At 44.1% G+C, this 10,844-nt stretch overlaps 1 protein-coding gene across 2 annotated transcripts in view; it reads left to right on the top strand.

The window, feature by feature from the left end:
* The first annotated feature begins 8,495 nt into the window (after positions 1-8,495).
* Positions 8,496-10,844, top strand: part of GABRB3 (gamma-aminobutyric acid type A receptor subunit beta3) — a 112,853-nt gene continuing 110,504 nt past the window's right edge. Inside the window, exons 1-3 of one of the 2 annotated variants that reach the window (XM_041468502.1) lie at positions 8,496-8,647; positions 8,822-8,913; positions 9,067-9,134. In XM_041468502.1, the coding sequence (XP_041324436.1) occupies positions 8,568-8,647; positions 8,822-8,913; positions 9,067-9,134 (240 nt within the window). In that variant the 5' untranslated portion in view covers positions 8,496-8,567. The remainder of the gene's footprint in view (positions 8,648-8,821; positions 8,914-9,066; positions 9,135-10,844) is intronic. The other variant, XM_041468503.1, reaches the window with a different exon arrangement.

Below are 10,844 nucleotides of genomic sequence, written 5' to 3'. Positions count from 1 at the left end.
ATAAATGAAACTGCTTGAGAGTATCCATCAAACCGCAACAGAGCATGCCCAGGTGTGGCTGCAGGCATACAATCTATGATCTTTAAATCCAGAGTAATGTGGTTTGTGAATCTTGATGCTAGAACAATCAAAATAACATATTTTGAAATTCGGAGTAGGATTAATCTGAAGATTAGGCGTAGGTGTCTACACAAGACCTGGGTGTTCCCATTATGTCAACAGAGATCTAGTCAACTCAGTTAATGTAGCCTTTGTATAGAAAACTGGGGTTCCTTCTCTTGCGTGGAATCTGACCTGAGAGTTTCAGCCCAGTTCCCACACACAGGCATTCTGAGACATTGGAATTCTCCGAGGTGTCCCCCTGGAACTCCATTAACTCTCCAGTAAAGTGTGGGTGTCATGTGGATGTCCTGTGTGGTAACTGGCACTCTGCAGTGTCTCAGGTACTCAGGGCACCTTAAATGGACCAGATGTTGGCAACCAAATTGAGCCCAGCCCAGCAGTACCCACTGTGTTTTACACAGCTGGCTATTTTGGGGAGATCCAAGACATGAGAGAGGCCCCACATGTCCTTACCCAATGCACAAGAGAGTTGAGCATTCACAAAAGTCAGCTGTTAATATCCTTTAGCCAGTGCATATTTAATGTAAAAGGCATAACCACTCCAGGAACAGGCACCAAACCCAGCATCTAACTTTCCCATGTAAGTGGAGCTTAATGCATCCAAACTCAGGATCATTTACCCCATGCTTTCTGTTGTTCTCTTTAACTTCTCTAAGCAGACAGGTAAAGTAATGCACAGAGACATAAATCAGATTGTAAGATACAAATCAATACTTATTATGGAGTGCCTCAGATTCATCACGCCTTCTCAGAAACTACTTAGCTAAAACTTATATTTTATTGCTGATTCCAGCAAAGCCAACACATTTCAGACATTTCTTGCTCTCCCTCAAATCACTAGCACTATTTCAGAAGAGTAGGTTTTTTTTCCCACATGTTCAGAAATAGTCCAACAAGAAAAGTTCAGGGGAAAAAAACCTCTTTTTTACAGTTAAAGACTGCAAAATGTGTTTTGCAAAGTCACGTGGATTTCAATTGAAAAAAGCTCAAAAATATAGAATCCACCTTCGAATTTTCAATATGCCCTTTTTTATATGAACCTCAATGTTTAATCATACCTAAAAGTATTCAAAATATCAGAGTTAAAATTGTTTACTCACATTGAGTACAATGCATTAGACTTCAATGTATTTTTCAGTTTTATTTATTAAAAAAATAATGAAATAACTGAATTGGGTAATGTTCATCTGGATCAATTGGAAAGCATTGCTGAAAATTATTCACATAGCTGTATCAAAAACATATCTTTTCATTGTGTTTTTCACAAAAGCAGTTACTATTTTTTTTCTTTTTTCATTTCTTGGCAACAGAGTCATGGATCTATAATTAAAAACCCACTTAGGCAATTTCCAAAGGATTATTACAATCTTGTCATGTGAGGGGTTGAACAAGTCAATTTATAGGTTATTTTTTTTCCCCATTTCTAGATTCTACAATGATGGTCTGAAAACATTTAGAGCCATAAACAAGGGGGTTTTTGGCAATAGACACAAGGCATGCAACTAATATGCTCTTTTTATCTCTTTTTAGGAATGCAGTTGAAGAAAACAAAAAATTATATGCAATTTATGACACAAGGTGAGTTACTAAAAGTACTTTAAGCATGTGATTATTATCTGTAATAGAATGTAAATCCTTCAAAATGTTAAAGATTATTATTAACATTTTTTTCTAGAGCCATGAAGTAATCTTTAAGGCAAAATGAAAATATTTCAACCCATCACACACAATTCTATATATACCTAATAATGATTTCCCCTAAAATATAGTGACTTCCCCCTCTGTGTACACTGCATATGACAAAGAAATACTGTTACACAACCAGCTTAATTTACATGTTATTTCCCAGATAGAATATGGCCCACGATCCTGATCTGTGCATTATGAGCTTAACTGTGTCTGCTTCTGATGCCAGTGTTTGGGGGATGAGAGCGAAGGGCTAGCTGGCACAGCCTGGGGTAAAGAGGATGCATTCAGAGACCAGCAGAGCGCTGTGCCCTGCCAGTGGAAGGCTGTGGGTGCAGCCTCGACACAAGAACACCTCCTCGTTCTGAAGCCTTTCTTTTCCCGTCATCCTTCATGGACTGGTTCCTGTTAAGGGCAGTCCTCAGAGTAAGCAAAAAAGGATTTGTATCCTTCTCAAAGGATAAGAGCAAGACATGCATCAGATTTTCTCTTTATTCTACCCGTAGCTTTTTCTTTGTTACCCTGGATTTTCATTTCCACAATTGTGCCTAGAAACTGAAAAAAATTTCACTTCACTTCCTTCTCATTGCTTATCCTTTCTTTTTGTGGAAGTATTTGCACTTCCCTCCCCTTGGTCTTTTTTTCCTTGTATTTCCTCTTTTCCTCTGCTAAAATTCAAAGGGACATATGGATGAAAATGCCAGGAACCAATATCTTGTTGTTTTAGCCAGTCCTAATACAGATGCATCAGTTAGGATCCTGGCTTGATCTTCCTTTAAATATACATAATATTAAATATAAGCAATTCAAACAACTCATGCTTGTCTTCTTCACTCTGTATAATCTCCTGTAAAAGGCGGCTGGGATCTTAACTTGGAATTCTGGCTGCTGTTAGTAAAAAATCGCATAACCAATAATTTATGAACCAATAAATAAGGTTCATAAAGGCATTGATAAATACGAAAACATAAATATATGGACTATATCCTTCTGATATAGCCCTATAGAAAAAAGGTGACTACTGCATACTGTTTTGTTAAGAATAATGTGCTCCTGACAAAGGGATTTAGATGAATCCACTCGAGTCAAAACTTAACACAGAAGACCTATATAAAATAGCACTTCCTCAACTGCAGTAACAGTAAAAAAAATTTAAAGTGTCATAGCTCAATTATCTGTTTTTCTCAAAAGACTCTGTTTTCATCCGGACAGAGACTTAAAATAATAGTATTTCTAATGCACCATAGGCTTCTCTAATGTATTTGTGTTATTTCAATGCATAATCATTAATCTTTATGATGAAAAAATGTGAGCTGTAAAGAGCCATGATTATTTCTTCCTCTGCCAAAGTGTCAATGGATTTTTATTTTGACGTGTCTGACTCACTGTGTGCATAATCCAGAGGTTTTGCTGCATAAGGAATAGAATGTTGCAGGAATACTTTTTTAAAATTCGTTCAGATAATTCAAACTTTTGTTCTGTGTTCTTGAATATGAAGAAAAAATACCCATCTGAAATTTAAACAGCTGTTTAAGATGATTTGGGCCAAGCCTCTTATTAAAGGCAAATTTTCCCCATTACTCCTGTGAATTAATAACTTATTCTTTATGTGGCCCACTGAAACATTCAGATCTCCACTACATCAGAACTGTTGACATAACACCATTAATATTTCTGTATAATTAAATGTAAACCAGCAAATTATGCAACCAAAGCAAATGCATTCATGCAATGCTGCTTTCAGTCTGTCTGACAGAAATGGGGACAATGAGTATAAACACACTGGCAGTTAAATAAACTGTTGAGTATTATCCAACAGCAAATATTACACACAATTTTTGATAAATGTATATCGTAAATAAACATAAAGTTGTTCTCCTCACATAGTATGTCCAACAACCACTGCTCATTATCTGAACAGGCAAAACACAGTGTAAAAGCTGCCAAAGTGCAGAGTATTCCCTAAGCCCTAATGCTTCCCAGCATCTGCCTGTCACTCCAAAGCTCTGCTTCTGCTGAGACTGTAGGGCAGAAAATAAGAAAGTTGAGCTTTATGAAGAAAACTAATTTTCTGTTGCATAGTATTTTGACAAAAAATAATCCTCAACTTTTGATTGCATAAAGTGAAAAAGAAGTCAGGTTTAGCAAAAAAAAAAAAAAAAAAAAAAAAAAAAAAAAAAAAAAAAAAAAAAAGAAAAAAGGGTTAAAAATCTCCTTGTGTACTTTTTCCCAGCTAGTTTTATTAATTACACCTTCTCAGCAGGTTCAACCAGCAGGCTATTAAAATTGCTGCAAGGCAGAGTAGGTAAGCAGCAGCATGGGTCTCAGCCTAGTAAGATTAATGTCCTTTGTTCCTCAGAAGACAACATTTCAGCCATAACAGCAATTCTTCCCACTTACTTTTAGTTTCAGTCTCTCTCTCTCTTTTGTATCTCTGAACCATTTGTGATTGCAGTTTGCTTCAGGATAAGACTGGATCTTTGTCAAAATCAGTTAAATGACAGACAAGCCGGAAAGGAAAATGAAAAAGAAAATATTTGATAAGTGATTCTGACCTCAGTCTGTAAGTGGAGTTAAGTTCATTTTGTCAGGTAAACCCCTAGCACCACTTTCCAGTGCAGGAGTTCTGTGATGTATTGCATGGTGTGATCAAATACTTCTTCCCTGATTCCCAAGCCAGGCTTTCTGCTGCATCTGGTGACTGATAGTGGTAGTACTGCAAATGCATCAGTTGTGAGCAGACCTCTCCTCTTCTCTAGCCTTCCTGTCATTGCTTCCCCTGCTGTATCTCCATTAGTACTGACAATGATGAAGGAAACTGGAATTTGTTCCAAAATTTTGAGTCACTTCTCATTCCAATCCCACTGCCTTCAACCATTTCTGTCCTTTGACAAGGGCTGAGTGTGTTCTATTCCAGCTCCTTCTGAAATGAGATGATGGATGCTACTACATAGCATTTTACTGCAGACCAGGACTGTGCTTGCAAAGTGAATCACTTGATCATTCCCACTTACTGTGCTTTGTTTCACATCTCAGAGCAGTCTCAGAGTACCTGAACATGACTCCTTTCAAACTCCTTTCGTAAGTTGAAAAATGCACCCCAGCAGCACATTGCTCTAACTGCTAATGAGCATTTAGTCTAGTGGTCCAGACTTCCCCACTTTTCCTAACGGGATTAAAAAAAAAAAAAAAAAATCAAACTCAAAACAACAAATGTGTATGGCATGGATGTCAGATCCTCAGCAATGAGTTTTGCTCTAGAGATCAGCCCCTGTACCTGCTAACCCAGACTTAGTTGATGAATCCATTATAATCCAACTTCCCCCAAGGAGTTCTTTAATGTGTAGGCTTGGCTATTTGCATTGGAGCAAGGACAGTCCTTTTGCTGCTTCAGACGTGATGCTCACCTTTGCAGTTTAGACTTATCCATTGTTGAAGTGGCCTTTACAATATTGGCAATGCTGAGGAAGTAAAGAACACACGCTGTGCTTACCTCATTGAAAAAAATTTGATCAGGAGCATAGATCTTACCTGTCCAGTGGCTCAGAGGCTGGAACATTCACCAAAGTAGTAGAAAATGTGATGAATTTTAGTCCCTGAACTACAATGTTCAAGTCTTATATTTTACAGGGATAGTTTTACTGGGACAGTAAGAGTGTACACTGAAAATAGAGCAAGGAGAAAGAATGAACAATGATGAAGGCACCTAAAAGCAGGAGTTAATTGGGTTCTGTTCCTTATACCACTGAACATTGATTTATTTTACCCAGTAATTAATTCATGAATTGCTGGATTATTTATGAAATAACAGTACTTCCCAGGCAACAGCCAAACCGCTAGGCCACAGAGTAATGTTAACTCCTTCCCTCTCCCCTACTTAACTATTTGCTGAAAAGCGGCATGTTTCAAAAAACAAAAATTTACCCTGATATCCTGGGGTCTGGGCTTATCTCAGGAGATACATCCTTGGGATTTTCTTGGATGGATAATCTACAGGTTGTGACTGGATGCTTTGTTTTGCTTTAGCAAATAAAAGTACCCCAACTCCTTCGAGACATGACTTGAAATAACCTGCTTGCCTTTTGAAAGGAGATGTTTGGGACCCTAATTCCAGAAGCAAAGTCAGGATGTTGAATTCTGGAGCAGGACAAGGAGTCTATTTCTGTGCCATTTTTTCCTTATTGGCCACATAAAATAGCTTCCCAAAAGTCTGGGCTTCCACAATTTCCTTTAATACTGTGCCTGGTGCAGGTCTTTGCTGGGTCTCACCTCCAGCCCATTGCCACAGAAGCTTATTCATGAGCCTATTCATAAGCCTGCAGACAAAACCCACAGTGCTACTTTCACTGCAAGTGCCATGTCACAGAGAAGTCAAGATGATTTTTACCTTTCATGAAATTCATTGATTGTTTATAGTTTTTAACATCTTTCTGTTACTGCTAAGCCTATTTGAACCCAGAGTCCCAAGGAACAAATGCTCCATAACCCACTAAATACTTTCATGTTCCATCAGCTCCAGCCTAGATTATCTTTATGCTGTTCCCAAGTAAATGGTTGCTCTGTAAGATCAAGAAGACAAATACTTAAATGAAATGTGATAAAATATGACAGACTCTACAGCACCATTGATTCATTCCTACCTCAGATGTGTTTCCAAAGTACCAGGATAGCACATTAATCAGAAATAGTGCTCTCTAACTTTTTTTATTTCTGTTATAAAACTGACAATCTATTTAAGAAAAGTTATTAGTGTTTAAATGTGCTTTTAAACCACGTTAAACTCTTCATAAGAAATATTTTCTTTGATGTTAATATTTTCTTTCATAATTTAGGGGGACAGAATTGATTTAATACCCTTCCATAAATTCACTTCCTCTGAAGTCTTTGAAAGAACTGGTCTTCAATACCGCCCATCTATAGCATTAAAAAAACCCACCAGGGCCTTAAAATTACTTACATAGTTACTTATTATTTGACTTTTCATTTTTGAGCCCTTGAGTCATGTATGCTTCATGCCACAAGAAAGCTTCTCAAGCTTTCATCATAAGCCTAATAAGGTTTTTAAATAAATGCTAAAATTTTCACTTACTGTATAATCATAGTAATTATGGCACTATTAAAAATCCAAATATTAACATGAAATCACAAGATTTGGCAACACTCAGTTTCTCTTACATTTTTCTGCATTGCCTATAGAGCTTAATATTGTTTTGAAAACTGAGCCTGTTCCTTCTTTTATTTGGATCTCTATTATTAACTGTAACAGCAACAAGGTCAGGACAATGGATTGCACTTGTCTTTCTTTTCAATGATTTGTTGAGGAGAGAGGAAAAGCCGTCCATGTTTTCTCACCTGTACCTAACAGCATGGCATTACTCAATGTCCATCCTTTTCACAGCAGTTTCTATAAGGGAAGAGAATGTGTGGAAGGAAAAAAGAGGTGTTAAGAGAAAAAGTGCAAAAGAAAGACAAAGCTTTTCTCCCTTGGCTACTGAAATGTGCTCTTTCATGGACCAGTGGCCATTGACTGCAATGTAACCAGAATCAGAAGCTGGCCAAGGGCATGTCTGTACTTTTATAGAGCATGGTGAAGAGCTCCGGTGGTGAAGAGCTGCCTCTGCAACCAAAGCCAATATACCTAAGTCAACGTTCTTCTGTTTCCATGCCAGTAAGTCCTGATGAAAGGACTAATTAGCATGGAAGAAGATTAAAAATAATAACAACTGTGCTGTGTTCACCCAACCAATGTTTTATACAAAGTTGAGAGCATCCAGAAGCTCACAGGTGACAACTCTCACCCTACATCTCTCGTGCCAGTGCCATTTCCCTTCATTACTGTCCTGTATGACAAGCCTGGCTACACACATTTTGAACCCAGCTACACAGAGCTTCTACCTGGCAAAGCATGTCCGTCTCGGTCAGTGCAGTTGGCACCCTCGCAGACACGGCTAAAGGGAGCCTCAGGCCCGGCACCTGTACAATCCCTCTACCACATCCCTGGCCGGGCAGAGACAGCCTCAGGCCCTTGCAAGTCAAGGCAGGGCTCCCAGGCCAGCTCCTTTTCCCGCCCCAGCGGCTCACCCCGGGCATCGCTCCCAGGATGCGGCACAGGGCAGGTGGGCACAGTCCCCCAAAGCAGAGCGGCAGGCCGAGGGGCAGGGGCGGACAGAGGCACGGCGTCGGGCAGCCCCTGCTCAGCCGGCTCCAGGGGGGACCCTGCGGGCTGCCCTGGCCCCGCAGTCCCGCTCCTACCCCGGGGAGATGGAGCCGGCTGCGGGGAGCCCCCGCGGGGGCTGTCGGTGACCATCGCCGACTCCGGGCGGGCACCGCAGGGCCGGTGCCGTGCAGAGGTCGGGCGTGCCCCGAGGCGGTGCCCGGGGAGCCACCGCCCCTCGCTGCCGGTCCCGGCCCCGCCAGCTCCGCTCCCCCGCCGCCCCACCTCGGGCTCTCCGTCCGGAGGGACGGCGGCGCCCTCCCTCCGTCCCCTCCCCTCCCGGCTGGCGGGAAGGCGGCAGGGCGGGCGGCGGGCGGCGGGGAGGCGGCTGGCCGGGCTCCGGCGGAGGGCAGCTTCCTCCGGGGCTCGGCGGCGTCCGGCCGCGGGGCGAGCGCAGCCGGGTGCGCGTTTTTTTGGGGGGGAGGGCGAGGTGGGGGGAGAACGGGGACTGTCTCCTCCGCCTCTTCCTCAGCAGCAGCCGGGGCAGCCGGATCGCGGCGGCGGCTGCTGCTGCTGCTGCGCGAAGGGAGCGTGGAGCGGAGGGATGTGGGGCTTTGGGAGAGGCAGGATCTTCGGGATCTTCTCTGCTCCCGTCCTGGTGGCCGTGGTCTGCTGCGCCCAGAGGTAGGAGCCAGCGTGCCCCGGCGGCGGCGGCGCGGGATGCGTTTCTCCAGGGGAACAAGCTGATGCGCTCCCCGCGCCCTCCCCCTCCCGCCCCGCTCCCGCCGTCGCCCCTGGCCCCCCGCACCCCGGCTTCTGCCTCTCCCGCCCGACACCCCCGTCTCTTTCTCCCCACAGTGTGAACGATCCCGGCAACATGTCCTTCGTGAAAGAAACTGTGGATAAATTGTTGAAGGGCTACGACATCCGCCTCCGGCCGGATTTCGGAGGTGAGTCGCCCTGCCCGGGCTCGCCGCCCGGCGATCTCCCCCTCCCCCGCAGCTGTCCCCGGTGCTGCCGCCGCTCCCGCACGGCGGGTCCGGCCACCGGCCGCGCTGCCGCGGCACCGCTCGCCGCCGGCTAAAGGTCTGGTCTGCTTGCAGGTCCGCCCGTCTGTGTGGGGATGAACATCGACATCGCCAGCATAGACATGGTTTCCGAAGTCAACATGGTGAGTAGCGGGCGAGCCCGGCCGGCGCCGGGGCTGTCGCCCGGGTCGCGGCCGCCCGTTTCCCGTCCCTCGTTTCTCACGGAGTCGCTGCTGTCTTGGCGGGCGGCGGCGGGGCTGCGCGGCGCTCCGAGCGCTGCCCTCTTCGTTTGAAAACTTTATTTCCCTGGAGACGCGCTTTTCTCCTTCCCACCTTTTCCCCCTCTCACTGCCGGCGGCCGTCTCCGCCAATGTACCGAGCATTGCACGGACCCGCCTTCTCCTCCTCCTGTACCCCCGGGCGGCCGGAGCTCGCTGGGCTCGGCCGGGCCGCCGGCACCTGCCGCGGCCTCGCAGCCGGCGGGATGCGGGCCGGCGGCGGCGGGCTTGCCGGGGCGGTGATGGAGGGCCGCGGCTATCGGCATCTCCCTGCTTCTTGCGCGGTTCAGGGCAAAAAAACCGAACAGCCCAGCTTGTCTGTGGGTAAACTCTGACATGTGCGAGTGCTTTAAGGCTTGTTGAGCACCCAGAGCCGGCGCGGTTGTGATTGGATTTGGGAGGAATAGTAGTCTAGTCTTGTCTTGGGAAGTGATGCTGTCCGGGGCTGTTTGTTCACCGGTGGACAGGGAGGTGTTTAGTGCTTTTCTGCGTTTCGATCCTCTCGTCTGTATACCTTGATTCAATGTGAGAAACTACAATTTCTGTTTCTTGTCCTAATCCTAAATCTGAGGTGGATTTTTCATGTTCCTCAGCAAGTTACTCATTCTCTCTGTCTCCGTTTTTTTCCTTGTATTCTTCCTTTTGCAAACCTCATGTAGAAAGACTAGTCCCTCTGCAATGCTGTAGTTACATTTATGACATTAAAAATAATATGTATATGTTTGGAAGCTGAGCTCTCTTGTTGTACATATGACACTAGTACTGCACTACCTCTCCTTCAATGCACTGTTGCAGTGTTACATGCTGGCATATATTGGCTTGATACATGTTCCCTATATTTTCATTAATCCTGCCACTACTTTCACCCCCTCTGCTTGAAATTCTGAGAGAGAAACTTTTGCTCTACTTCTCATCTTCTAAAAAACGTTTTTGACAGAGATACAGTTACCGTTTGCAGTTAAAAGTGTCACCAGTGCCAGCCTTTCTACTCAGTCAGGAGGGGAAAAAAATGAGATAGTTCTTACTTACAAGAGTTTGTCTTAGACTTCATGCAGATTCAGGCAACTGCAGAGACACCTGATGTATTTGACAGCCTTTTCTGTACCTGTAGGATTTCTTCTCAAGTGAAAACAATGGGAGCTGAATGAAAGCTTCTCTCTGAAGTGTAATTGAAAAATCTGACTTCACTATCCCCACTGCCACCTTCCCCACCTCTGGATATGTTCCAGTCTTAAGGAAGCATTACATGACTCATTAAATTAATATATAACACTGTGTATGTGAAGTGCCAGAGAGGCAATAAATATCAGAGAAAGGCATATTGAGATTGGAAAGAAAATGAGGGGATGTATGCTGCTTTTTGTGCTTTTTCTTTCTTTTTTCCTAGCTGCAGGAAAGCCTGTTAGGTTTAAATAACAACTTGTCCAGCCCACTGTAGCAAGGGTATAAGGAAAAGCAAGTAATTACACTGCTTCTTATGCTAGGCTGAGTAATCAGATCCTCAGTGATACGGGAGCTCCTCAAGAAAATGGTCAGTTTGTCCCCAGTGTGTCAGTGTACCAAGTGATTAAGTTT

This window comes from Pyrgilauda ruficollis, unplaced genomic scaffold, assembly GCF_017590135.1.
Source record: "Pyrgilauda ruficollis isolate IOZ18807 unplaced genomic scaffold, ASM1759013v1 scaffold22, whole genome shotgun sequence".
NCBI classification, from domain to species: domain Eukaryota; kingdom Metazoa; phylum Chordata; class Aves; order Passeriformes; family Passeridae; genus Pyrgilauda; species Pyrgilauda ruficollis.
The sequence above is the reverse complement of the archived record's forward strand: the minus strand, read 5'-3'. Positions and strand labels throughout refer to the sequence as shown.